The sequence below is a fragment of the Anguilla rostrata genome, chromosome 10 (genome assembly GCF_018555375.3).
Source record: "Anguilla rostrata isolate EN2019 chromosome 10, ASM1855537v3, whole genome shotgun sequence".
NCBI classification, from domain to species: domain Eukaryota; kingdom Metazoa; phylum Chordata; class Actinopteri; order Anguilliformes; family Anguillidae; genus Anguilla; species Anguilla rostrata.
Genome location: NC_057942.1, coordinates 43,739,055 through 43,766,887, shown reverse-complemented (window position 1 = coordinate 43,766,887; position 27,833 = coordinate 43,739,055). Strand labels below are relative to the sequence as shown.

General features: G+C 46.1%; 3 protein-coding genes and 1 long non-coding RNA gene across 7 annotated transcripts in view; 3 read left to right on the top strand and 1 right to left on the bottom strand.

Annotated features, from left to right (window-relative positions):
- The first annotated feature begins 252 nt into the window (after positions 1 to 252).
- On the top strand, positions 253 to 5,270 carry c10h5orf34 (chromosome 10 C5orf34 homolog). Its single transcript, XM_064297353.1, has 12 exons — positions 253 to 650; positions 1,107 to 1,196; positions 1,352 to 1,992; positions 2,282 to 2,383; positions 2,636 to 2,756; positions 2,844 to 2,935; positions 3,168 to 3,237; positions 3,753 to 3,911; positions 4,187 to 4,308; positions 4,411 to 4,518; positions 4,743 to 4,783; positions 4,858 to 5,270. The coding sequence occupies exons 1-12, from the start codon at positions 456 to 458 to the stop codon at positions 5,082 to 5,084; spliced, it is 1,968 nt and encodes a 655-aa protein (XP_064153423.1). The 5' UTR covers positions 253 to 455; the 3' UTR covers positions 5,085 to 5,270.
- Positions 5,271 to 6,693: 1,423 nt separating this feature from the next.
- LOC135233612 (FYN-binding protein 1) lies at positions 6,694 to 17,400 on the top strand. Of its 4 annotated transcripts, none has more exons than XM_064297351.1 (18): positions 6,694 to 6,812; positions 6,982 to 7,981; positions 8,340 to 8,463; positions 8,798 to 8,868; positions 10,959 to 10,981; positions 11,371 to 11,417; positions 11,539 to 11,665; positions 11,885 to 12,044; positions 12,548 to 12,686; positions 13,127 to 13,146; positions 13,400 to 13,445; positions 13,947 to 14,005; positions 14,306 to 14,369; positions 15,141 to 15,240; positions 15,929 to 16,091; positions 16,213 to 16,246; positions 16,529 to 16,560; positions 16,708 to 17,400. In XM_064297351.1, exons 2-18 carry the CDS (start codon positions 7,009 to 7,011, stop codon positions 16,728 to 16,730), a joined length of 2,205 nt encoding a protein of 734 aa, XP_064153421.1. In that variant the 5' UTR covers positions 6,694 to 6,812; positions 6,982 to 7,008; the 3' UTR covers positions 16,731 to 17,400. The 4 variants fall into 4 exon arrangements, with proteins under 4 accessions (XP_064153421.1, XP_064153420.1, XP_064153419.1 ...); XM_064297350.1 differs by having other exon boundaries at positions 11,368 to 11,417; positions 14,309 to 14,369; XM_064297349.1 differs by having other exon boundaries at positions 11,368 to 11,417.
- On the bottom strand, positions 15,525 to 17,908 carry LOC135233613 (uncharacterized). Its single transcript, XR_010323884.1, has 2 exons — positions 17,212 to 17,908; positions 15,525 to 17,143 (listed from the first exon to the last, which is right to left on the bottom strand). It is a non-coding gene; the product is annotated as an uncharacterized LOC135233613 (long non-coding RNA).
- A 1,011-nt stretch (positions 17,909 to 18,919) lies between these two features.
- The window catches only part of rictora (RPTOR independent companion of MTOR, complex 2 a), a 36,049-nt gene continuing 27,135 nt past the window's right edge, over positions 18,920 to 27,833 (top strand). The window contains exons 1-3 of the mRNA XM_064297348.1: positions 18,920 to 19,077; positions 19,205 to 19,252; positions 25,741 to 25,838. Of these exons, the coding sequence (XP_064153418.1) occupies positions 19,029 to 19,077; positions 19,205 to 19,252; positions 25,741 to 25,838 (195 nt within the window). The 5' untranslated portion in view covers positions 18,920 to 19,028. The remainder of the gene's footprint in view (positions 19,078 to 19,204; positions 19,253 to 25,740; positions 25,839 to 27,833) is intronic.

Here is a 27,833-nt window from a genome sequence, read left to right as displayed (position 1 = left end):
CAACGCCCTGTGAGTAATTAGCACGCAACGTAGCGGTTTTCAATGCACACGGTAGGGGGTTGACAGCATAACTAGTTAAAGTTGTCGTAATTTCTTTATTTCTGTTATACACTTAAAGGTACCTACTACAATCATTTGAAACGAGGACCCTTTGTTCAGAGAGCAAATGGAATCTTGGGAAATGATGCCAATTCCAGCTTCAGTCGTTAAAAAACAACTGACGAACGACTTCATTTTCTTCTCAGCGAATAGCAGGCAGGCTTACTCCATGCCTATCCAATGAAATCGCAGTTTGTTTCGTCATTCCGGAACCGGGAAGTTTGACAGAAGAATGCATTAGTGCTTGCTTGTTGTTGCTTCACTGAACAACTACTTAACTATTTGTAGCTGAATTTATGACTTGTTGACGAAGCAGTGTATTAGCTAGACAGGCTAGCCTGTTACCTTGCACAAACATGGTTGTCGTCAGCATGATGGTTATGTATGAGGACGATTCCGTAGAGGTGCGCTACGGCGATGGGTCGTGTTTGCAACTCTCTCCGTGTGGTTCTGAGTTCTTGCTGGAGAAAACCGTTCCACCTTCAGCCCACCCACTACTGCCGAGTGAAAAAGTCAGGCAGAGAACACGTTTCGTCACCAGTGCCCACAGAGTAAGTGACTAAACGTTTAAGTTTATTTAGTGGGATGGCATTGCTGGGACATATGAACGCCATTGTACGTTAATTATCAGCGAGTTTGAAGTATTGGGTTTTCAACAACAGCACGGCCATGTCGCCAGGAAGCATATAAACATAGCTGCCATCCAGGTGTACTTGCGAGTTGTGATCAATGTTAACAATGACAGTTTCTGTATATGTTGTGAAGTCAGAAAAAGTGTTTTTTTTTTCAAGAGTATTTCTGAAATGGACACATGCAGTAAATTTGTATGTCGCTCTAGATAAGAATTTATGTTTATAGTACAATTGAAGTTACTGAAAGACGTTACCTAAAGCTAATTGGTAACTTTTTTTAAAATATTTTGACGTTTATGTCCTTGTTCATAAGTATGCAAGTAGTTTTTTATGTGACATGGGGGCAACTTATGAAATGTGGTTTCTTGTTCATAGGAGCTAATAGTGCAGGCTTTGGAGTTCAGAAACAGGTTTGCTGCAAGACCATACCTCCCCAAAGAGCTCATCCCAGTGGACTGCAGAATGGTAAAGATGGCTACCACCATCACTTATTCCCGTGCTTGAAGTTAATCTGTAAACACCTGCTTGTCATTTAGAGTCCTGCTTCATTCGTTCTGTTGATGCATCTTGTTTGCTGATTTAATGGCAAAAATGACTTCCATCTTGCCTTTCTTTCACAGCATTACTTCACTGATATTTCGGAGATCGAGTGGCCTTCTTCAAGCTCCTGCGGATTGGAGTTTGGGTCGAACGGCGAGGTGATCGTCTCTTCCGTGGATGGGAATGCCAGCCTCCTCCTGTCCTCCTCCGGGGAGGAGTTCTCCGCGGAGTTCCTGTGCCGGACGAGTCAGCCTGAGGTCCCCCGGCCTGTCAGTCAGGACCCTGAGCTCAAGCCCGGGTCACAGCGTGTGGAAGCCCAGGACAGGTCTGCTGCAGGGGTCCTGCGCTCACAGCAGACCACAGGTGGGGCAGCGGGGGGGTCTGGAGCTAAAGAAAAGGGGCAGAAGTCCCCCCTCTCCCTGCCTGGAGAGGAGCACCTCTACACCCGGGTGGTGCAGCTGCATTCTTGTGCCTGTCCCCCTCCTTTTTGGAGGTACCCCCTGTCTTTAGCACTGGGCCTGTGGGATGCGCAGCAGGGAGGTCCCGGTGTGCAGGCTGGAGCAGAGGGAGCGGGGGCAGAGCGAATGGTGGGGGCCACAGCGGGACCGGGGGGGGCAGAGGGAGCTCCAGGTCGGTCAGCAGCAGAGAGCCGGTCCAGGGGGGAGAGGAGCCACCTTCCAGAAGCTCTCCCACTCACATGTCCCACTCCCCATCAGCACAGGTCTGACCACACACACTCACACACACACACACACACACACTCCCCATCAGCACAGGTCTGACCACACACACTCACACACACACACACACACTCCCCATCAGCACAGGTCTGACCACACACACTCACACATGCTTTAGTCTGCACGCACGTGCACACACACACACACACACACACACACACTCACACACACACCTAGTAGACTGAATGCTCAAGCTGGTACTCTGTATAACGCTGCAGCTTACGCAGGCGTTATCGGACACGTGGCTGTAATTCACTGGTTCACATTTAGGTGGAACTTCAGGGACTCGACCCAGAGAAGTGAAGAAGACCTGGAGCAAGGCCTGAGGACTGAGCTGGTCAAAGTTCTGTGGCGCCAAGGGATTGTTTACCGGTAGGTTTTATCTATTTCTTTTTTTCCCCCAATTTCACTTTTCCAACTTGACTTGGAATTTTTCAAAATGTGTATATCTTCAAATACTGATTTTATTTATTTATTTATTTGTATTTCTTAATTTATAATTTCTTATGCAAGAATTTGCATATACCCCGGTTAATGCCTGTATCTTGTGCTCCTTTTTAACAGCTTATATTTCCCTTTGTGTTTGCAGTTCTGCTGAGTGTCTCTTCCTCTCTCCTGTTCTAGACTCATCAGTGGGGCAGTGGCCATCATGGAGGTCAGCCCAGGCGATGGCTCGGTCATCCGGTCCAATGGAGCCGTAGCAAACTATTTCACGCATTACACCGCGAGGCTTGCATTCGGACAGGTACTTCACTGAGAGATTCAGAAGACTGGATCTTTAACAGTCGGTTCCCAATTGACCTGACATGCGTGTCTTACACTCCTCACACAGAATGAAGAGAAAAGATACTGTGTGAACAGCCTCCCCCCGGATGTTCCCGGTCAGGCGTACTCCGTGAGCTCCGTGGTAACCCGTGCCAACAGGTGAGACGTTCCTCAGGGTTAGGGTTAGGCGTGAGCTCAGTGGTAACCCGTGCCAACAGGTGAGATGTTCCTCAGGGTTAGGGTTAGGGTTAGACGTGAGCTCTGTGGTAACCCATGGCAACAGGGACCTCCTATCCAAAGGGGCTCCTCAGACGAGTGTTTATTAATGCTAAGGCTGAGAGTTATGGCATCATAACTGTTTTATGATATTGACTGGACGTCTTTATGACAGGATCCTGAAGTGCTACAACCAGGCCAGAGTTTCTCTGAAGCTCCCCGACACCCACTGCTGCTGGAGACAGGTGAGAGTACAGCGAATGTGTGAGTGAGCGAATGTGTGAGTGAGTGTGTGAGTGAGTGTGTGAGTGAGGGAATGTGTGACTGAGTGTGTGACTGAGTGTTTGAGTGAGTGTGTGTGAGTGAGTGTGTGACTGAGTGTGTGACTGAGTGTGTGACTGAGTGTGTGAGTGAGTGTGTGAGCGAGTCTTACTGCGGGAAGCTTCCAGCTCCATCACACTTTAACAGACTCATCAGGCCGTGTCAGGTTCGCCTGTTAGTGCAAAAACCCAGACATCAGAAACACCCAGAACTGCGTAACTGGGGGTTCAGGGCAGACTCTCTCTGTTTGTCTGTCAGGGGGAGGGGTTTAGGGTGACGTGTCCCTGACAGGGGGAGGGGTTTAGGGTGACGTGTCCCTGACAGAGGGGAGGGGTTTAGGGTGATGTGTCACTGACAGGGGGAGGGGTTTAGGGTGACGTGTCCCTGACAGAGGGGAGGGGTTTAGGGTGACGTGTGTAACAGGCTCCTCCCTCTGCAGGAGAGCAGCTCGGCAGACTCCTCGGTTCTGATCCGGGAAGCTCGCGTCGCGGGCTCCGGACTCTTCCGGGCCTTTTCTGACGGCCGGGTCCACGTGACCTTCCTGGACGGGGTCACTCTGCAGATGCTGTGGAGCTTCAACACCAGCACACCTGCGCAGGTACGGAAATACACCAGGGTCTACTCGTTTTTGTTTTGCTCAGTACTTAACGGATCAATTAAAACGGCCGATTACGGTTGGCTCACCTCCCCTGGTGTCTTGGGTCTGAATTGGTTGCTGATATTGAGGCGAAAACAAACACCAACCGATCCTGCGCCCTCCAGGACCAAGAACGAAGATCTCTGGAATTACTGTAACGTGCTGGATTTACCAAGCGTTTATTGAATTGTAAGCTAGCTGCTCTTTTGTGTCCGCTGGTCTGGTTGCTATTTCAGGGGGCAGACGGGACGTTGGCGCCCCCCAGTGGCCTACGGCAGCCGTGCGGCTGGTGCCAGCTCATCCTCCCCGACGGACACCGTCAGCTCCTGCAGGTGCAGACACCTGGGCCCTACAGCAGGTAGAGGCTGGAGAGGGTCACTATGCGCTACCCTACCCAGAGCAGAGTGTAATGGCGGCGTGAGCGGTGGCGAGCGTAGCGTCCTGTCTGTCTCCTCGGCAGGTACGTGTCGGCCGCGGTGCAGTGGAGCCGGTGGGTGGAGGGGGAAGCCGCTCTGACCAACCAGGAAGCCCGCGGTGAAGTCCCGCCCTCTAACCCCGGACTGGGCTGGTGAGAAGAGAGACCGTCAGTCCGTCAGAGTGACTTAGTGCAGCGGTGTTCAGCCCTGGTCCTGGAGGATCCCTGTGTACGCTGGGTCAGGTTCCAGCCAAAAACCAGCATACACAGGGGTACTCTAGGACCAGGGTGGAGAACCACTGATTTTGTGGATTATTTAAGTAGATTAATACAATTGAATTTTTTTTTGTGTTGAAGTCTTTTTGTTTTTGACCTAGGTCCGTTGTTGCAGAACTGGAGAAGATCAAAAGGTTTAACTGTATCCTTTCTGGTACTTGACATGTGAAGGAGGAGAAGATTTTGGTCGCTGCTTTCTTTAACGGGTTCCCCCAGTCTTGTTGGAACACAGCGGGCTCCTGAAGGCTCCGGGGGGTTCCACGGGTTCCCCGGGTTCTAGCTGTGGGTTCCAAGAGGTTACCTCTCAGGGGAACCCCGGAACGGACTCCGCTGTGGTGAACGAGAACAGCATCGCCGAGGCACTGCAGAGGACCTCTAAAGCCATCCAGGACATTGAGACTCTCCTGTCAGTCAGGGAATCGACCAATCACAACACCACATGAGGGTGGTGCTTGGGTGTTGACAGATATGAATACTGAATATTTATTGAACACCTTTCTCTGAAGGCCTAGTTTTACCTCACAGTTCTTTGATGTCATCTGTGTGTCTGTTTGAAGCATAAATGTAATTGTAAAGATTTTGAAAAATGTCTTAATATATTTCAAAATAAACCCTGAAAAAGTGATAAAGTGGTATGTTTGAGCAAGTGTATGGACCAAACAAAGGGGAGATTTGTAAATGGTTGGCACTGTTTAAAAGGGAATCGAGCAGTTTCAGTGACAGCCACTGAAAACTCTACAATGTGAGATTTTAGGTTTGTGTTTAATGCTGTCCTTGCAGAAATGGAATTTGAAATGAAATGTCTTAAATAAAGATATTGATACACTTTTCCAATATATGGGTCAGACAGAACTCAAACAGATAGAAATCAGAGGTTATTATTGATTTTGACTGCTTGTTAAAATGTCCCATCACTCACTTCAACCACTACTAATTTGCAGGAAAGTACAGCATCTATTTTGCATCAGATAATGCAACATTCAGCAGTTAAGGTGGAAAGGGATGTGTTCACTGCACAATTGAAATGGAGAATGACTGGAAGAACGGACTGAAGTTTGCCAGATTATGAAAGATCCCCCCTTTTCACGAGTACTGTATGATTTTAATGTTCGTGGTGAGCTGGGACATCAGTGTAGTTTCATTTGTAAAAGATGGTTTCGCCTGAAGCGCCACATCCTGTTTGCGCGAAGGTCAGTATTGGTGGGCTGTTGGTGACAATGCTGCCCCCTTCTGGTCAACCAGTATTACTTCTAGTGCCAAGTATTTTCAGCCTGGATTTCTACCTACATTCAGGCTCATGACAAAACCTGATGAGTCTGATTAATTTTAAATGACCTCAAAATTAATATTTTTTGAATATTGAGAAATGGGGTGCATGTCATATATTCGCGGGTGTTGAGCAGATTGGTGTTCCCCAGAGAAACATAGAAGTCTTTTCACAGATGCAGTCCATTTGTGCAAAAGTAAATTAAAGAAAGTGCTGGTGCTTTTCTGAAGTATTTCAGCTAAATTTGCCAGAGTGGAGCAGCAGTACCCCCAAACCCCCACCCCCCCCAAACTTCCACCTCTTTTTAGTGCGAGTGTTACCTGTGCAATCCCCCAAGTGCAGATAGGAGAGGTATGTATATCGCTGGATTTCTACAGATAAGGATTTTATCATGTAATCGTGGAGAATAAACTGCTTTGTGCTATTGCCAGCCTATACAGTGAAGTACACGGTGTTGGCTGTTAACATCGTTGACCTTAAATGCATTGGTTAATGTCCTTGACCTTGTAGGTGTCGGGTATGTGAGCTTGCATTAAAAACATACTGCTGAATGTACTGCTGCCTCGCATACCTTCTCTTTGCTTACTGCTTTCAGTTAAATGCGACAGTTACAACAAACGTGCCTGAAAAAGACCTTTTCTGTGGGGTTTGTTAAACCCGCTCACAGAATAATATGTGCTTTATCTGCTCATGGAAATTTGAAGCCTTGTGCGAAACATGACCTACGCCTTCCTGTTGAGAAATGGTATTTTTGTGTGTACGTTTCCTGTGTGTGCATTGTTCTTGCGGCAGTGGTGTGATTAAGAGGCTGCCGCAGTACTGACCCCATATGAGGCTGCTTCAGTGAGGCACGGTTTGCCTGTCTGTGATTGGACCAGAGAGATAGCGATCATCAAAGAAAAAGGTAGGAAGTTCCTGTTTAACGGCTGTGTGCGTGCACCCGAAATGAATGCTGATGCATTATACGAAGCAAAACTCTGGTGGACACACCCTCCTGCCCTCACATACAAATATTCCCTCTTCCTCATCCTCTGTTTCACTCTCTCTCTCTCTCTCTCTCGCTCGCTGCTCAGGGGTGGCCGGCGGATGTGAAGGTTGCCATGGCGCGCTTCAGCCCTGGAAGCAGATTGGCGGAGGAGATGAGCAAGGGGCGCGCCAATTTGGCCCTGCGCCCCGTCCCGCAGTCCACCGCCCCGTCCTCCGGGTCCTCTGGGTCCTCCGGGTCCTCCGGGTCCTTCCTGCAGGCCAGGAGAGGCGTTCTGGAGAGCAAGCTGTCAGGAGGAGCGGCCTCCGGCACCCCGAATCCCGCGTCTGATGTCCCGAAGAGCGGCGTCAACAAGAGCAGCCCCCCCGGGGAGGGCGGCGAGCAGGGGGTCCCCAAAACCAAAGCCCTCGCCAGCAGGTTTGAGAACGCCGGCCCGGACCGCGGCCCCCCGTTCAGCTCGCAGCTGCCCCTCAAACCCAAACCCCTGGAGCCACCAGAGGGGTGCAGACCGCACCTCCTGGTGAAGAAGCTCTCCGCCGAGCTCATCTCGCTGGACACCAAGCAGCCCGCTCCCAAACCGCACCCGTCCTTCGCCAAGCTCCCCTCCGCCAGCGACGGCTCCAGACGCGGGGAGGGTGAGGGCGACAATGACCCAGCTCCCACCAAACCCCCCTTTTTACACAAACAGAAGGGCTCTCCTGCGACGGGACAGTCCAAAGGGGGAGCAGGGGGCCCTGCTGGAGTGAAAGTGCATCCCGGGGCGGGCCTGAGGTTTTCGGGTGTGCGTGGCGCTCAGACCGCGTTTAACAAGGACGGCGGTGAAGCAGGCGTGACGCCCCTTAGCTCTCACAATCCTCTGACCCCGCAACCTGCATCAGCCCCGAGGCCTCTCACAGCTAAGAACCCCGCCCTTGTGAAGAGGCTGCTGCCAACCACGTCCGAGAAGGAGGAGACCAGCGACCCTGCTGCCCCAAAAAAGAAGCCTCTGCCTGGGAGTTTTGCGCTGGGGAGCCCACCTCCCAAACCAGGCAGGCCGCCCAGTGTCAGCCTGGGAAAGTTCCAGAAGGGAATAGAGAGTGTGCATGATGGTAAGTCACCTCCTCCATTTCTGAGCAATAATAATGAAGTCATGCTGCTGTAATCCTGGAAGTAGCTCTTACCTGGTAAGACTTATCTCTGCTTGGTGCATCCTCATTTGTTTAAAGGGAATAGGTGAAGACAAGCCACCCATGTCAGTGAAGTCTATAAATGTAATTATACTTCCAAGTGTTGTAAAATATAAAAGTATTGAGTCATATTGTGGTATTATGTGTCTGTGGGCCGGTTTCTCTGACGCAGATTAAGTTTAAGTCCTGGTCTAAGGTGGGTTTTGTATGGAGAATCTCAGGACTTGGCTTAATCTGTGTCTGCGAAACTGGCCCTATGTGTGTATTTATTTCTGTTAAGGTCCTAGGATAAAACAAGGAAGACCTCTCCCACTTCCTGCCTCACCTCATGGCAACCTTGTGCCACCGCCCGTGCCCCCCAGTCCCCTGTGCCGAAGCCTCTCTCATCGAAGCTCTGAAGCCAGGTGAGAGACCGTCCACATTCATGCGCCAATGATAAAAATACATACGCACAAAGAAGCATAAATCTCATTGGAAACACAGTAAAATGCAGTAAAAGTATTGGGACAGACAGAATAACCTCATATTCGTAGTTTTATGTGCAATGTGCTAGAGTACAGAGCCAAAACAATAAAAATTGTGTCACTGCCCCAATATTTTAGCAAAAAAAAAAAAAAAATTTGTACCCCTAGCAGTGTGTCCAAACTAGCCTCAGCTGGCAGATCATCAGGAACATCTGTAAATACCCAAAGTGTATTTCATCACACACACACACACACACTGTCTGTTACCGCACAGAGCCCTCCCTGTCGTGGACCAGGACTACGATGATGTGGGAGAGCTGGATCACCCTCCGCCCTTACCTGGAGGTATGTCCACCTGACTGTCTCACGTTGGGCTCTTTGCTGATAAAAGCAAGTTAACCCTCCTATTATGTTCAAATTAACTAACAACTTTTATGTTTGGGGTCAGTTTGACCCCAGCAATATAAACCTGCAGAAAATAATTGTAACTGAAAGTGTTACCCAAGTTTCTCTCTCAGCTACTTTCTACTGACCATCTTAATAGCCCAGTAAATAAAACATGACTCCCCCCATCCTCCCCTTATACATAAAGTATCGATTTTATATGACTATTGTGAAATATGCAAATGACTGTACAATCTCAATTATTGACCTAAAATGGAAAACAAAGTATGTTTTGGTGTTTGCAGGGCTTTATGTTGGTATTAAGTGCTCATTAAAAAAGAAAAATAACATTTGGCTATAAAATATCAAGCATAGTAACATTTTATGTTCGCGGTCAATTTGACCCCAGGAAAAAATATTTAAAATGTCAAACATTTCAAATGTTTAGGTTCAGAAAACACTTCAGAACATCAATAAGTAACATATGACAGTTATTCAATAATGAAGAAACACCAATAAAAAGTAAATTAATCACCAGAATTGAATTTTGATAAAAGATGAACATGGTTGAGAGATGACAGGAGGGTTTCTTGGTGGTTGAGAGGCGACAGGGGGGTTTCTTGGTGGTTGAGAGGCGACAGGAAGGTTTCTTGGTGGTTGAGAGATGACAGAAGGGTCTTTTGGGGGTTGAGAGATGACTGGACGGTTTATTGGTGGTTGAGAAACAAAAGGAGGGTCAGAATGTGGTATCTCAAAGGCTTAATTCTCATCATCAGAGGAGGAGGATGCCATATAGTCAGGGTCCTCCTCAACATTATCCTCAGTCTCAGACATATCCTCATCTAAATCACTTTCACCCTCCAAGATCTGCGACAGAACCTCGGTGGCAGAAAATATACGCCTCTGTCTGGTGGTCATTTTCAAAATCTTTAGTTGAGGCACAAATGCAAAGAGAAATGGTTTAGAGGGCTGTGTGTGCAGCCCTATTATAAGTTTGCCCCCGCCCCCATGTTGCGAGAATGATCAGAGATCTTGTGGTAAATATGTTTCCTCCTCACACGCACACGCACGCACACACACACGCATGCTCTCTCTCTCTCTCTCTCTCTCTCTCACACACACACACACACACACACAAATTAATGTGAAAGTGCCCTTAGCCAACACAACAAAAACAAGATCAAAATGATGGTTTTATATAACAATTAAGCTTGGGGTCAAAATGACCCCAACAACATCGATGCGTACAACATGTGTACAGGACATTGAAAGTATTTTTTTCAGTTAATTTCATGTTTGCCATGTTTTCCCCATAAAGTTAGGAAAAGTCATAAAATATCTATCTGAAAAAAAGTATGGTAACCATATTTCTAGAGACAGTAAACATTGAACGGGGTCAAATTGACCCCAAACATAATAGGAGGGTTAAAATGTTTTTAATAAATTATGAAATAAAATGTAATAAAAAGCTACTAATTTTTACTAAATTGGTATTACCACATTTGGAAATGGTTTCGATTATTGCCTTCTTAAATAGTTCAGGACTCCACCCTGACTAAAAAACTACTGAACTACATGAGTAAAACCCGTCAGTGGCGTCAGGAGGGCTGGAGACACTCGGTGCGGTCGAGTCGACCGTTGGTGTCACCCGATGTTGTCGATGGCGGGGGGTGCTGTTTGATGTTGTTGACTGGGGGGGGGGGTGCTGTTGGATGTTGTTGACTGGGGGGTGGGCGGGGTGGTGGGGGTGCTGGCGGGTGTGGGCGAAAGGTATTGCGTGTTATGCATTCAAACGACAAAGCGCTTCTCATCACATTAATACCGCTAATTAAATCAACTGGCAGTAAACTGCATCGGACAAATTAGCTGTTTCAACTCGCCGCTACACAAAACACTGCACAAAAAATTTATTGCCAGTCATTTCGGTGTCACCCCCCTCTGATGGTGTCACCCGGTGCGGTGCGCACCCCCGTAGTGACTCCTCTGAAACCCGTTAAATGTGTCTCTGGCTTCGATGGCGACTCATCGCACCTCTTGTCTCCCCTTTTCAGAGCACCCTGCACAGAAAATGGAGGTAATTCATTTTTAGCAACAAACATTATTTTTGATTGGAAATATTTCTTTTATTTCACCTTTTGTGTGCTCATATTGTGTGTATTAATGTTCGTGTGCCACAGTGGTGTGACCAAGACGAAAATAGCTCATTTGACTTTCTTGTTAAAGTCCCATTTTTAGAATGTGCTTCTTCACGACAATAACTGGTGCCAGTTATTAGAGTGGTATTATCAGTAGTAAGTAAATTCAAAACTTCCAATAAGCACAAAATGTATCATTAATGATCACAGAATGTAGAACTAAAAAAAGCAAGTTTTTGTAGCGATGTATTTATAATGGTAGCCTGCAGTGTTTTTGTCTAAATGAAAGTGATGCATGTCAGCCATTGGTTTCCTGTCGTTTCAGAAGGACACTGAGAGTGACGGGGAGATGTACGAGGACTTGGAGGAAAGATGGTGAGAGATTAAATATCGTAGTTCCCGTTACAGATGTCATGTCAGACAGACAGACAGCACATCATGCTTTTAACAACATGTTTTTAACTTAACATGTTGGCCACAAATGTCCCCGATCCAGGGCTTCAGCAGAGGCTACAGAAAATACCAAGAATCTGTCGAAGGAAGAGAAGAAACGCCTAGAGCAGGAGAAGAAAGAGCAAAAAGAACAAAAGAAGAAAGAACTGGAGGTCAGGAAGAGATTTAAGGTGAGCCAGATGGGAACATGGTACAAGTTTGGAAGAAGGGACACAATTTAGGGGAAAGGGGATAGGATAACCCTCATCATATTGTTAATTAATACCAGTGCAGCAGGCCACTTTCTTTAGTCCATGCGATTGTTGTAATCGCAGTCATTTGTACAGTAATTTTCGGGGTGTCTGTATGAGTTTGAGCGCTGATTTATTTTATCTGTGTCTGTGTCTCAGCTCTCAGGACCAATCCAGGTGATTCACAGGGTGAAGGTCCGGGTGGACTGCAAAGGGGGAAAGAACAACCTGGCCATGAAGCGAGGCGAACTCGTCGAAATCGTCCGTGTTTTGGACAACCCTTGCGGCCGCTGGTTGGGCAGAACACAGGACGGATCCTGTAAGCAGCGTCTCTTACTTCTTCTAATAAAGGCACCTTTATGAATTTATAAATTGATTCCACTATTAACACAGTCTCCAGCACCCCCGTGACCCTGCTCAGGATAAGCGGGTATAGATGATGGATGGATATTAACACGGTGAATAATTTTTTATGTACGCCTGTGTGTGTTTCAGACGGCTTTGTGAAGCATCACCTGTGTGTGTTTCAGACGGCTGTGTGATGCCTCACCTGTGTGTGTTTCAGACGGCTATATGAAGCCTCACCCTCACCTGTGTGTGTTTCAGACGGCTATGTGAAGCATCACCTGTGTGTGTTTCAGACGGCTGTCTGATGCCTCACCTGTGTGTGTTTCAGACGGCTGTGTGAAGCCTCACCCTCACCTGTGTGTGTTTCAGACGGCTGTGTGAAGCCTCACCTGTGTGTGTTTCAGACGGCTATGTGAAGCCTCACCTGTGTGTGTTTCAGACGGCTGTGTGATGCCTCACCTGTGTGTGTTTCAGACGGCTATGTGAAGGCTGAATCAGTAGAGGTAGACTACGAACACCTGAAACGGGAGAAACAGGGGGAGCCACGCCCAGGTGCAGCGAAGGAAAGCCTGGAGGTGTATGACGACGTGGGCGTCCTGGACGACTTCAACAGGTGAGGGGACCTGGAGAACGGGTGGGCGGGCGGTGGGAGCGTACCTGGAGGGCAGGGGGTGGGAGGGGGGAAGGTGAAGAACAAGAAATGCGCTTGTAGACCCTGAACCTTGAGGACGGGATTCTAGGTTCCGTTATAATACAGGGGTCATTAATCACTATGGAAACAGCACGCAGGTCACATTTTTAATACTCTGGATGCTAATATTGCTGGCACCAGTGAAGTGCACTGGTGATTGTCTGCGCTTTATGCAGGTGGCGGTGTTTGGGGAACTGGGCCTGCGGGTGTGAGGGTGTAAGTAGGGTTTCAGGAACCGGGACACTAATATTGTACTGAGCCTGAGTTCCTTGTAAATATCCGGATGTACGTATATATATTATAAGCTCTGCAAGCTGCTTGTTTTTTTTGTCTGTATTGAACCTTGTGTCTCTCTGTTTCAGTGGCCTTAAATGTCAAGCAGGTAAGGTCTTTAATTTCATTATGACTGCTCTTTACAGCTTAAGAATCAGAGCCATTTCCAGTCTTATTCCGAAGCAGTATGGCTTCCTTTTGTCCAGCTGAAAAGCACTTATCGTGAAGCCTCTTAGAAAGGCAGAGAGGGAAATACGATGAATTTGGGCCTTGGGTGAATGAGATGGGGAAGCGAGAACATACACATCGGATGTGAAAAAAACCGCTCTTCCCTTTTCTTACCGCTATATCTGCGATGCCAGAGGAAGACCCTGACATCTATGATGATGTCGAGGACCCAAACCAAAGGTGAGAGTTTAATAACACTATATCTAAATGCAATATGCTGTGTTGTAGCATCTGTGTTGCTTAAGCATCTGCATGATTCTCAAGAGGACGGCATGGGGTAGCACTGCCACCTCACAGCAAGAAGGTTGCAGGTTTGAATCCCAGGGCCTTTCTGTGTGGAGCTTGCACGTTCTCCCTGTGTCAGCGAGGGTTTCCTCTGGGTACTCTGGTTTCCTCCCACAGTCCAAAGACATACAGGCTAGGGTAATTGAAGACTCTAAATTGCCCATAGTTATGAGTGTTTGAATGGGGTGTTGCCCTGTGATAGATAGATTTTTATGGCAGAAATTTTGTTTATCCGCATATTTAAAAAGGGTGGGGGTTCTCCCTTTTAAAGGCCTCATCCTCTCAAACGCTATACAAGGCTGGTATTTACTTCATTTAATAAATATGCACGTATTTATTGTGATAATTTGATTAGAAATAATAGCAAAACTGATCGCGTTTGTCTGAAATGTTCAGACTGCGGTCACCTTCTCCCGCTATTCCTCCTCCTCCTCCAGCTCTGGGCACTTTACCAGGTGAGTCATAATTGTTCACCGATTGTCTTTGTAATGTGCTAATAGTATTATTTGTTGATAAAATTTTTTTGCTTGTCCATATTTTACTGCATTGTAAATAATAATTAGCATAATGAGAAAAGCTAAGTCTTAGGAGGTAGACCAAAGACTCATGGCCCCTATAGAGGACATAAATTAATGTGTGCAGTTTGGGGAATATTCTTGTTATAACATTATCTCCCAATACAGGGAGGCAAATCTGACTAAGGTTTACCATGTCCTTGAAATACTCCTTTTTGTTCTAACTTCCTCAAATCCCAGCAGCTGATGACATTTACGATGACGTGGACTCTGAAGGGTTCCCTCCGCCCCCAATTATCAGCAAGTACGTCATTCTGTGTCACTGTCACTGGAGAAGTTTCATACCACCAGAAGTGGCATAACGTTGTGGTGAAAGCTCGGTAAAAGCAGCATTTTTTGGGCGCTTCGTCAGACTACTGGAGCTGACTTGTCTCAGAAGAAAAGTGCTCTCGTCTGACACCAAGCTAGTCTGGAGCTCCTAGACTATCTCTGAGGTCATTTAGTCCATGATTGTCTAGTAAGGAGGAGCAGTGCATGATGTGGAAAACATCACATGAGGTCAAGTACATATTACAGAAATGTAATCAAAAATTGAATTACATAATTGATATTATTCCTTAATTAATTTGTCTCAAAATAATACTCCAATATGAGTTTTGTTTTTGATTAATTTAGTAGTCTGTTCTTTTTACTCACTGTGCATTCAAAAATATTTTCATAATGTAACAATATTTTGACCACCAGTGACATTTGGTTATTCTCGATGTTTCTAGTGGATCTAGTGACATCTAGTGGATAGTAATATTGTTGCAGATTACTTTCGTAAAACCGAGATATAGAAACTTTCTGTTTTATTTTTTAATTAGCCAGTAAATGTCACGTCATTCACGGGGTCATAAAGGGGTTAATGTTGTATAAGGTGAAAGGGGTTAATGTTGTATAAGGTGAAAGGGGTTAATGACGCCTGCCATACTGCCCAGGCTGACAACTATCCACAGCAGCCACTTACAGCTGGATGCTAAAAATTCTTCTTGGATTTGTTCGTCCTCCTTCTAAAGACTGCATCTTTTCCCAGGCTCCCTCAGATGAAATCAAAATGTAAGACAGAGGAGAGAGACCCAAAAAAACAGAAGAAGTTTGAAAAGGAGGAGAAAGAATTCAGGAAGAAGTTCAAAGTGAGTTTTGTCACAGTGAGCCATCATGATGGACAAGCCCTGTAAAAAATGTTTTGCATGAAAAACTCCCCCATATTTTTGTTCTGATTTCCGTGCCCTAGCAGCTAGTTAACCAAAAAATACTACAAGCATGATATGAGTTTGCTATGTGTAATAGAACATAAAACTGACTATCTATGTAAACAAAGATTTCATCTGACATTCATAAATTATAAGGTCACACTATTTGCCAACTAATTTACACAAAAAATACAAATATTTCCTATAAAACATGCAACAGAAACTTGAGAATTTGATCTTTTTTATTTTAAAGAGTACATAAGAACAAACACCAAAGCTGAAAAATACAAAACGTTTAGCTTAGTTTAGTTTGTTACATGTTTGGCAGCCACATTGGACAGCCACATTTGACAGCCACAAGAATGCTGTCAAATCAAACAGGGTTACAGATGAGACAGGTGTGCTCCGTGACAGGTATGCTCCAGTAGGTATCAGTGCCCATTCGCCTCCTTAAGCAGGCCATTGGTAGCTAGAATGTGTGTTTCCCCAGCTACCTACTGCATGTAATGTCCAGAATGTATGACCAGTTAAACCGATCTCACGGTATCTGAGATATGACCACTCCAAAGCTATAGCTATTTTTCCTTCAGATGTATTTAACCCTTCCCTGACCTGTATTTGCGAGCAGTTCGATGGCGAGATCCAGGTGCTCCACCAGGTGACCATCGTGTCCACGTTGACCACGAGGAAGTGGGGGAGCAAAGACTTGCCCCTGAAGCCGGGAGAGAAGATCGATGTCATCGTGGAGCCCAGCAACAACAAGCTGATTGGCCGGAATCAGGAGGGGAAAAGTGAGTGACAGATGATTGGACAGTTCCATCCTGCTGTTTGCACACAGATAGCGCTCTTTAAAAGTGCCAAATGCCGTTAGGTTTCAGGCATGGTGTAACTTCATCTCTCTTTGTCCTGCAGTTGGTTACGTTTCAGTGGGCAACATCATACCTGAGTAAGTAATCCTCAAGTTGTATCATTCAAATTCAAATAACAATTTTAATGTACATTGTTATGACATGTACACATTGAGCAAACAAATAGTATAGTATCAATACTGTAAGTGTGTACATACACTTCTGACCCCTTGTAAATGTTGAGATAACATACTAATAACTGAGTTTGTTTTTTTCCTGAATGCTATATTGGATGTTTTGTGATGTAACTTACTCTCCTCCAATAGCCTTGATCTTTTGAGTCTCACTGTTCTGTAAAATTTCTGTTTTACCTCAAACAGAGACGCTGATATTTACGATGACGTCGGTGAAGGTATGTTCTGACACTGAGCTACATGAATATACATTTTTCTGATAACAAAGTCGAATATGTGGAGGGGATTTATTTTTCACAAGCAAATTGTAATTAGACACTGTGGAGTAATCAATGTTCTAATGTGCTCTTCTTCATTTCTTCCAGGTTGCACCTACGACAATGACTGAGCATCTGTACCCCTTCCAAAGAAGTGTGTTTTATATGTTTATGTTATTTTTAGTTAATTTCATACAAGGTAGACATAGATGGGGGGATGAATCACACAGATCAGTGTCTCTGTGTGTCCATTATTCCATCAATCTGTCTGGCTGATTCCACATCCACAGGAATCCTTTGTAGTTTGTACACCTTGATCCACCTCTTGACCATGTAATACCTGCAGCCACTGAAGACTTGAAAGCCCTGTGGTAAAGTCAGACATAAAGCATTGATTCACATTTTCATTCCTTGATGTTTCTAAAATACAACGGCATGTCAGTGTGGTGCAGTGGGCAGAACTGTCGCCTCACAGCAAGAACGTCCTGGGGTACGAATCCCGGCCTGGGCCTTTCGGAGCGGAGTCTGCATGTGATCCCTGTGTCTGCGTGGGTTTGCTCCAGTACTCTGCTGGGTTAGGCTCCAGGACTCTGCTGGGTTAGGCTCCAGTACTCTGCTGGGTTAGGCTCCAGTGCTCTGCTGGAAACGAGGGTCAGAATATAGGTTGACCCGTTTGGCCACCATTATGAATAACATGAATGTGTAGTTATGTGTAAGGTGTGTTGTTAAGATATAGGTTTATGCTCATTTTCCAAATACAAAACTAAAGCAGCATTAAAGAATAAAATAACAATAACAGAATTCTTTGTGTCTTATTAATGTGTATGATTATGAGTTTGGATGTAAATTTAGGAAAAGAAATTGTGAAACCCACATGAATTAGCCTACTATAATAGTTTTTTAAATAAATGGATGTGTCCCACTTCTTCAGGTTTTTACAAGTTAGAGACTATGTACACGGTCAAATCCCACAATGCCCTCAGTCACCTCCCAAATGTCCCATCAAGTTTACATGTGAAACATCAGGCGCAATGTCTAGGCTGTAAAAATTATATTCATAATTTGAATGATCCACCTTTTGCCCTTCACAAAGCCTGCTTCATTTCTCTAAAACAAAGTGAGAAATATTCCCGAACAGAGAACCTACCTGTGACAGGTGTGAGACAAAACCAGCCGCCTTCTTACCTGCACTGGTCAAATCTGGAGTTCAGCCTTTGAAACTCACAAATAACATGGTCCTCCACCTCCGCGCCCCCCTCCACCCCCAATTTTTTTTTTTTTTTAACCTTTTTCCCAAACTGCCACTGGATTCCCAGGGCTCTCCCTTTACTGCAGGCCTCTATGCTCAGCGCTGCTGAATTGGAAGGGAGCTGCTCCACCCTCACATCCCGATTGGATAGGACACATTATGCAATGTCTTACGTTCGAGAATGTCTGATGATCCCTCCGAGGGTCCTCCTCCCTCAAATCTGAATACAGTCATTTATACACGTTACATTTGTGAATGGCGCCGCACTTCGAGCCCTGGGCCACCCCTTTGTTCTCCTTGCTTCTCGGTTGTATTTAATTAGCATTTGCGTGCGTCTTTTCCAGTGTGGGAGAAGGGTTTGGAATGAGTGCTGTGTGTTCGGCGGCTGATGCGGAGGACTCTTTGGTTGGGGTGGTGGGGGGAGGGGTTATGGGGCACTTTGGGGGTCTGTGTGTGTATGCTTGTGCTTGTTGCAATGTTTGACATATTGACGGGAATATTTTATCTTGGTGAAAGACAACTCGAAAAATATTGCTTTCAAGAAAAAAAAATTTCAGAACCTTGTGATTCTTAGATCTGTGTGGTTAGCGTCTTTTCTCAAGGTGAAATGATAAATTTAATTTACATCCCTTCATTTGCATCTTCATTTGAATAGTATCAGGGTCCTTCTTTATTAATTTGGAATATTTTTAACTGACAACTATTTGTTAATGGGTCATCCAGAACGCAGGCAATATGACAAAACCAACTTGTGACGTTTCTTCCTCGTGAATCCAGATTGTGCGGCATCAATTATTATACCATTAGCAGATTTTTTTACGATCACTTCCCTGGGCGGTATAATAATGGCTATGAAAACAGGGCATGACAACAATGCGTAATTTCGCAGTTATTGAGTTGGCTGAATCGTTCTTCGTACGTGTCATAGAATATCAGGTACATCCTCGCCAAATACTTTATTTCGTGCATCAGCGAAGCCAGCAGCCTACATTAAGGTTTTGTGTAGATTTGTTCGGGCACGAAGCACATCCACTGAACTCACATCTTGTGATGTCACCAACTGCAAGTTCCTTCAGGCTGCTGCAAGCGTGATGCCCAAAAATCATCTCTCTTCTAGCCTCCACATTTTTCTCTCGCGATAATCCCCGATGTTTCCGGTGTTGTGAATGTCCCTGGAAACATGGCGGTCAGCATCCGAGGCCGTCCGGTCCGAAGTCTTCGGATGCGTGGTAAGCTAGAAACACTTGTTTCATTACCAGGGCCTCGACTCCTTCATATACACGAACCATAAATTCTTTAGCGTCCGATGAACTCGGTTTTCGTGTTCACGGTGCCCGTGTTATGTCTGTTTGACAGGTCGGAATGACAGCGGGGAGGAAAACGTACCACTCGATCTAACCAGAGGTAAGGAACAGACAGAGGGAGAGGGAGACGGCGATTGTTGAAAAATGGGGGCTCTCTGGTTTTAAAAGCTTCTGCTGTGATCTGGTTCGGAGAATTAAAAGGGATCACACAGAAACGACGATTTTGCATTTACGGCAGTTTTATGTCGGTACTATTTATTTAAAAATCATCGAGGCGAACACTGGCGCTATGAGGATGGTGTTGTTTTGATTAGCAGCCCAGCTCTGTTAGCTTGGTACCTAGCTAGCCAACAAGCCAGTTAGTCCCCCTGATGTTTTTAGCTCGCTCGCTAGCTAGCTTGTAGTAGCCACTGGCTAGCAAGCTGGTGGGTTGACTTACAGTTAACGTGACAGCATATGTATATCGCTATCCAGATCTCTCTATATTTGAAGGATATTTGGCTAATATTGATCGTGTATTGTGAGTCGTGCTGCGGGGGTTATGTTGAGCGAGAATGGCTAGTAACGTTAGCAGCGCGGGCCAGGGTCTCCCTCGCCGGAACGGGGACGGGCTGCTGCCAGCGGTGGTAGTCTGAGCACTCCGGAGAATATGGAGAACATGTCAGTGTCGCAGGGAGTGACATTTTTCGGTAAACAGCGTCGAAGTCAACAACCGTAAGATAAGCGCCAGCTAACTGGCTGGTTAGTCATCGAATGCCGCGAGCTTGGAACGACGCCCTGGCTAAACGCGCCTGAGTTTTGGTTATCAGACTGAATCCAACTAACGCGAGCTTGCTGGCTAGCTATGTCTGCAATGGCTGACACAGCAACACGGCTAAAAACACCCCCCTCCACTACCCCCTCCTTTGCACAGGCGTAAACACACTGACAGCACCGGGTGTGTTTATTGTAAACAAACGCATGTTTCACGGAACCACCGTTAGCGTGACGTTTATCGTATGAAGAAGCGTTGGTGCTAGATCGATTACTTAGCCATTAGGCTTTTTAAACCCTGGATACATTGTATTGGTATTATGTTTTCAAATATGATCGTGTTTTTGTTGCTGCTGTCTAACAAAAAACAATTAGCGCTCGTCAATTTTGCTACCTGATCGCAAAAAATGAATTCCCTCTCAGAGCCCGAGGCGTTATGGTTAGATTTGTTATTTTTTTTCTCCTGGCGAGAAAGCAATGCGTGTGTGCTCATCGCCTGATGCTTCCCACTTGTGTGCCCAAACAATGTCACGAACGCAGTGCGTGTCTCCTGCAAGGTGTGTAAACCTCAGCAATGTGGAATTCAGTTCCATACATTCCACACAATGCTGCGGGGAGTAGTGATGTTTACTGTAGAAAATACCGTTCGTAAACGTCAGTGCTTGATGGAGGTCCAGGTTTAGTTGGACTGTGGTTTATCCTGCCTTGTCAACCCATCGCCGATCCAAGGGAAAGGGCATGCATTTTGCACTGCACATAATGCGCGTTTGGATGGGTATTTCTCTTTCTATAAGTTATTAAATACTGATTTAAGTGCAGCAATTGGTCCTTTAAACCATTTCCCCCCCACCCTAGAGATTGTGAAGCGATGCATGTCAGTTTTATACCTTGATGTATAAGAAAATACAAGATTGTGTCAGAAAGCATACTTGGCATGGTAGTACGCTAACTGTATTTATTCAAACCATGTTTTCTATAATGCCAAGCAAGGTACTAAATGTATAGTATTAGTGCTGGAACACAAGCTCAGTCAAAATGATAAACACAGATGTGTAAACAGCACAGCCATAATGATGCAAAATAGTGGACCTGCACAAATCCAGGACCTACTTTCTTGGCAGAGAGTATTTTTGATGTTATCTTGTTTTTAGAATTAATTCTGGGTTATAAACACTGTTTACATTTTGGCTGTGCTATCACCTGAAGTTTGTGTTCGCCGTTCTCACAGTTTATGACCAGGATATGTTTTGAAGCTAGCAGACAGGGCTGTGATGATTCAAAATATGGGTTGTGCCTTAGAGTCGAATGGCAATTCAAGTACAGAGCCTCGATAAAATCCTTGTTGAAGTACATGTACCTTATAATTCTGTTTGCCTCCTTTAGCTTTATAAGTGTATGCAGTCTACCTTTACAGGTTTGAACTTTTTCTGAATAGATTCAAGCAAGTTTTATGTTTTATCATGCGTTGGCCTTATCAGAAGTTAAAGAAATGCGGTGTACTGTAAGTTGACAAAATCTGAATGTTTAGCTTTAATGAGTTGCTCGAAGGTTAGGGAAAAGCGCAATTGCAGCAAGACCGAATGCTTCCATTAGACTCGGTTTAGCTTTCTCTCTGTCCGATAAACAGTGCAGACGCATTTCTCTGTCGTGACTCATTTGTGACCTAGTTCTGATTTAACAAATTAGTCTGAGATAAATGCTCCCGTTTATGGTAATGAAGTAAACAAAACCCGTTTCATTTCGAACCCGGCCCCAGTTGAAGACCTGTCTTTATTTCTGCTACAGTGCGCTTTTGTTACGGTGTTAGTGTTGCGCGTTGTTCGCCCGGTCGGAGCTCCCAAAACGCGGATGCTTCTCGATTATGGAAATTAAATGTCCAGACGGCGGGCATTTCTGGTGCCCGGCTTCATGATTGTCCTGTCCTCTCCGAGCATGTGGCGTTGACAGTTGAGCTTTATTTCACGCACTTCGGGCGGAGACGAAGAGAGCGAGGTCACGCGGCGTAGAGCAGTGCGCACGGTAGCCAGGACACCGAGTGGGTGGCGGGAATGATGCCTGTATTGAGAGATGAGAAGGTAGTCTAATCTGGTGAGTCAGAAGAACGAGGTGCTTTCTCTCCTCCCGACGGCCTCATTTCCACAATTGTCTGGATAAATTCACAACAATAACAACAACAGCAGCGGCAGCACCATTAATACCCCTGAAAGCATCAGAGAGCAGTCAGCCGTTTTCCAGACATAACGGGTGTTTTTTTTTATTTTTTCCCTCCTCCCCTGCCCGTGGGAAGCGGAGAGCGCTCTGTTTGCGGCTCCCGCGGTCTTTCTCCACCGCGCCGTGAGTGCGCCCTGCAGCATCTTTCTGGCGTCGTGCCAATCCTCATCCTCGCCGTTGCTCCTTGTTTACGACCCCGGTTACGGCGGCGGGTTCTTTCCCCCGATTCTGACGGTCCTGTTCAGCGTTCTAGAACCCTGACTCTGGCCCCTCCCTACACCCTCGCCCCCGCGGTCTGGGCACATTGCATTCTGCCGCTCTTCTGCAGTAATGATAGCTGTCCCCGTGCACAGACCATAATTTCACTGACTTGTCCCGATTTCCTCTCTGCGTGGTGTGTCGTACAGGCTCAAGAATACATGCGTTTGAGAACCGTGCATGGTTCTGAAGAAGTTTATCATTCCAAGTGGCAGTCCTACTCGGATACTGACTTTAAGAGGCAATACATCAAATACAATCAAGAACTAATTAAACAAGACGCTGGTGAATCCACTGTTATTAAGCCTGGAGTATCTGTTAGCAGATATGTGTTTAGCCTCCTTTGGACAGGAATGTTTCTGATCATAAGTGCACCCTTTTCCACCATCGCACCCAGAACCAGGTAGGACTAGAACTGACTAGAACCGTGCACCAGTACTGACAAGGTTCCAGTATGGCCTTCATTCTATTACCTTTCACAACATAAGACCCCTCCCACTTTCATTCAGGCCCAGCCAATCAGATAAGGGTTCAGATATCATTATGATGTTGAACATTCTGCTGGATTGGATGATGTAAAGTTATTACTGGAAAATGGTTTGTTGCTAATACTAAAGTTGTCTTTGATCTATTAGCCTAATGTACAGGGAGACAGAGAGCTCCTGGCTTGCTAGCATCGTAAAATAGCTATTTGTTAGAAAATATTATACAGCCTTTGCTTACTATACACATTCGGGCAAGATCACCATTAAGTGTCTCCACTTGCCGAGACAGTGAGTTACACTAAGTGGTTGTGTTGTTTTGGTTAATCCTGATACTGGCTAAGCGATTAAAAAAAAACAATATATAACACAGATGGAGTAATGTAGATACACTGCCCAGGTTCAATTCAGCCAATTCTAGCTTTTGTTATGAGGATAATCGCCATGGTTCTGTGCTGGATGTGTATTGTTTAGCTTTAAACATTTGATAGTGAAAAATAATCCGCACCTCAACTTCGCTGTTCAGCCTGGCAGCCATTTTGTGCCAGAATGCCAAGTAAACATGAGGTGACACGAGGGAGGAATTATTTGGCAGTTATAATAGGCAATGATTTAATGGCCAAATTAAGAAGGAATTTAGTAAGAAGACCTCTCTAAATATTTATTTCAAATTTGTATAGCTAAGTTGGATGCCAACTTGACAGCTTTGGTAGGTGGATAATTGTGTATTCCATAAGCTAAATTGATAACTGGCTATCACAGTGTCTCAGGGAAATTAACAGTATAAAAATAATATCTGCTTCCTAATTATTTGTTTTGTATGGTTCACAATTCATTATTTCACAAATGTACTCATTTATTCTATAACCTCAATTATGATAGCATGCATCACTTACAGCTATACCTATTTGCTGTAATGCCCAGGCTGTTATGCAACCAAACGTGGTTTAAATGTAGTAAAACTGACCGTCTTCCTTAGCAGTGCTGCTTTTGTGTACGTTCAGTAAAATGGTGCCCATTCGGGGGGCCACAGCAGTACAGTGACGTTCCCCTGCTGCTCGCAGGCTTGAGTCGGTGTGCTGTCAGGGCAGGTGCTAGCCTGCTTAGCTAGCGCTGCGTTAATGCTGCAGAGGCCTTCGGCTTCCCCCTGTACCGGCTGCTGTGCGGAGTGAAAGAGGCTGCTCTGAGTGAACCAGGCTCTTCTCTTCCCTCGCTGCGGTTTCCCGCCCGAACGGCGGCTTCTCTGCCGTCTCAGACAGTGTCTCCGGTGGCCGCCCCTCGTCTGACATGTTAATTTGGTGTTTTGGGATCGCTCGGTTGAGGCTGCGTTCCAGAGAGCGGAGTAATAGCGCTGTCCTGATGGGTAGAATCGCGAGCGCGGGCGTAGTCTGCGTCACACTGACGGCTTGATTACCCGGGGTCAGAGGTCACAGGCAGGGAGTGCATCATGGGTGTTACAGAAAGCCGCTCCAGCTGCCCGGGGAACATCAGACAGGAGAAAAGCCCTGTTCCGCTTAGACCACTGGCTCTCTTTCAGGGGGAGGGGGGAGGGGGGGCAGGACGTGGTGGTCGGGGTGGGGATCCCTTCACTGGAAGATGAGCCTCCTGGGCCTTTGACACCAGTGGATGATTTTAGCAGGCTTATCCTAAAAGTTAAATTTGATTCTGTCGTATTCAGCGAAGCGTTCCGCAGCACCTCTACCCGCTCTCGCGTGGGGGGGGCGAACGTTTTGGTGTTTTAACCCCCGTATGAGTGCAGCGAGGGTCATTTCGGTCTTGTTGCATGCCAGTGTCTACCCTACTATGACCAGGAGTCCCATTCAACAGGCTCAAAGATGAAAACCACACCCCCCCCCCCCCAAACTCGGTCTGAGGCGATCGCGGCTGTCATAAAACAGATTGTCATGGTGAACTTTGGTTTAGGAGGCCTGTGGGTTTGGGAGGCCTGCCGATGAGGGTACCGCATTCCCCAGCGTGCCCGTACCCGTCTCCGTCCTCGGGAAACCTGGAATTCGGCGCGGCGGGGACTCTGGGATATCAGACAGACTGAGAGGAGGAACCGGAACATACTCCTCTGACTGGCTGCTTGAGTGGCCGGGTCAAACAAGGGCTCTCAGCGCCTCCATTTTAGCTGCATTTGCTCCTGGAAATTGATGTGTTGCTAACTGCAAAAATAATTTAGGAGCACATCATTTAATTTGGATGCATTAGTGCGCTCCTGAAATTTTCAATTTAGTATTGCATGCGCAACGTGGGAAAATATGTTAGCGTGGAGCCCTATCAGCAGTGCAATGTCGTTATGACAACAAAAAAGCTTGTAGCCTGTATTATATTTTCGGTGACAAAACATACACCAGTCCTTTGAACAAAGACGTTTGTTTTTATTTATCGAAGGGTTCTTTCGGTTTTGTGCTGCCTGCTGCTGAAGTTAACTGTGCCAAATCAGCCGTGGTATTAAGAAGCTGGTATTAAGAAGCTGTTATTAAGAAGCTGACTTCCTTTTCCAGATTAGTGAAGACTGCAGCGGGTCACGCAGTGCGTGCGCTGAACGGTGGAGCTGCTCTTTAATGGAGAGGAATGCTTAAGTGCCTGCCTTGCCTTCCTTGCCAAGGTGTAGATGCCTCTGTGCAACAATGTGAGGGTATGTTGCCAGACGTCTAGCGAAGCCTGGCCAGTCCAGAGAGCCGCCTCATCAGATGAGCAAACAGTGTGCCCACAGAACAGGGCAGACCAGGGCATCTGTTCCACATCGGCTACCTTTAACTTTCCCCGCGTCTCCATCCCACTGTGCAGATGCTAATCCCAGGGGATTAACTGCCCTCGATCAAGCGGTTGTTCTGTAAGATTAAGCACCGTTTTAATTCCCCTCATTCATTTTTCACAGAGCCCTCTGACAACCTGCGTGAGATCCTTCAAAATGTGGCCAAACCCCACGGAGTCACCAACATGCGGAAACTGGGACACCTGAACAACTTCATAAAGGTACTTATGTGACGGCTGTGACGGCCGCCAGCGAGCCGCGGCTCAGAGTGTGGAGCAGTCGTGTGATTATGGCTGAGCAGGTGATGGGAGCAGTCATCTGTGTGGCTTGAGTGCTGTAGAGTTCTTGAGGGTTAGACCTCCACAGATGAAGGCCATTTTGTGCTCTTTTAATAACCCAAGGGGCTCAGAAAGAGGTGAAATTGACAACCAAAATGGCAAAGCAGACTGCACAGCCTGCTGGGGAATGTAGTCTGTATGTGCGTACCCTGGAATCCAGGAAGAGCTGATTTGGAGATGGTCAGGGTCTTAAGTGACATGTCCATGGGCCAAAATGTACACGAGACCTGTGCAAGTATCTAACCATGTTTGCTGAGTGATGTAAATATATCTATGTAAATATGTACGTTTATCAGTTTAAACCTATACATACGGTGAATGAATTGGTCTTATGTAACCTTTGACATGGATCCACATCCACCTGAGTAAATCCTTGTATACCTCTTTGATTCTAACAATGAACTGTGGAATCCCTGGCCAAATTCTGCACTTTTCAAAGGGCAAAGGCCCACACTTTACAAATTACATGGTTGAAACCGAAAAGTGCTGGCTCCATGTGGGTGTGTTGCTGCTTGGAAGATGTGTCATGTTTACATTTTGCATAGCCAATGAGACAAGAGAACACATGATGTCCTCATGCCTCCCTGAAATATCTCAAGTAGGAAGAACGAGCTGGGGCGGGGGAGCAAGAACATGAACGAAAAAAAAGTTGCACTGTCCTTGACTAAACCAAGAGCGTTTGTGCCAATTAATCTTTTTTGAGCAAAATTCTTGTAAAATGCTTCTTGTTCCTGTTCATGGGCATTGTAAGCACATCCTTGTGGAGACACACAGACAAAACAAATTTTACAAACGTGTTCCACAAGGTGCAGGGGAAGTTCCTGAAAATATTCCAACAGAATGGTGCATACTGATGAAAGAAGCAAGCTGTCATGTAACAGGATAGGTTTATTTTACTCAGTTTTTGATTAGGTAAATTTGACCAAAATGGTGTAGTTCTGTAAAGAACTCCAACTCTGATTGTTTTTCTTTTCAAGTGCAGCAGCAGGCAATTGCAGACGTGGATTTAACTGCATCTGTCGTAATAAATATACTGATACTGATGACTGATAACGGCCGAATTGCCATGAAATAGGAAGAAACCTATTGATTTTTGTGACCCCATGATCTTAACTCTAGCGCCACCATCAGGCCAAACATATCCTGCAAAGTAATAACTGGATTGCCGGGACATTTGCCTGGGCGCAGGTCTGCACTCTGCTGAGCACAGTCTTTTTAGTTTTGTTTTTGTTTTTTTAGTTTCTTCTTTTTTTTCTGGGATTTGTGAAGGCGGACAGACTGTTATGGTTCTGTGCCACACCTGCTGTTTCACTAATAAGTGGGTGCTTCAGGAAGCTGGAACCCTTTAGGTCTCTGTGGCGAGAATGACTGCATGCAGCCACCAGACGTGACCTCACACAGCATCAGCGTGTTCAGCCCAAACGCTGCTCAGCCGTGTTCAGCCCAAACGCTGCTCAGCCGTGTTCAGCCCAAACGCTGCTCAGCCGGAGATCCATCATTTGGGCCTCGTCATTGAGAGGTTGCTTAGGCCTGATCAGGCAGAGGCTGCTCGAGCCGCCACCTAAATCAGTCACTTTGTGGTTTGTTTACATTTTTAACATTTCTGTCCGGCGCGTAATTTGATTGCGCTGTTTACCTCTGTATTTATCTCCATCATGCGTGTGTGTGTAAGTGGGTGAGTGGGCGGGCACGTGATTCTGTATGTTTGTGTAGTTAGGATTTGCATTCTGTATCTAGAGGGAGGAAGAGGGATGGAGGGAGTGAGAGGAAGAGAGAGAGTCCTGCTATGTGGGCAATGATGTGAGTTCTTTTGCCAAGAGCAGCCTCAGGCTCCTGGATGTAAACAAACATGTCCTGTCCTTCCTCAGCACGAGGGAA

Coding starts and splice junctions, on each gene's coding strand:
- LOC135233612 (XM_064297349.1), top strand. CDS start 7,009: ATGGCGCGCTTCAGCCCTGGAAGCAGATTGGCGGAGGAGATGAGCAAG. Junction 8,869..10,958: donor CCCTCCGCCCTTACCTGGAG/GTATGTCCACCT, acceptor TCCCCTTTTCAG/AGCACCCTGCACAGAAAATG. Junction 11,418..11,538: donor GAGGACTTGGAGGAAAGATG/GTGAGAGATTAA, acceptor TCCCCGATCCAG/GGCTTCAGCAGAGGCTACAG.
- c10h5orf34 (XM_064297353.1), top strand. CDS start 456: ATGGTTGTCGTCAGCATGATGGTTATGTATGAGGACGATTCCGTAGAG. Junction 4,519..4,742: donor TCTAACCCCGGACTGGGCTG/GTGAGAAGAGAG, acceptor TTTTTGACCTAG/GTCCGTTGTTGCAGAACTGG. Junction 4,784..4,857: donor GAAGATCAAAAGGTTTAACT/GTATCCTTTCTG, acceptor GGGTTCCCCCAG/TCTTGTTGGAACACAGCGGG.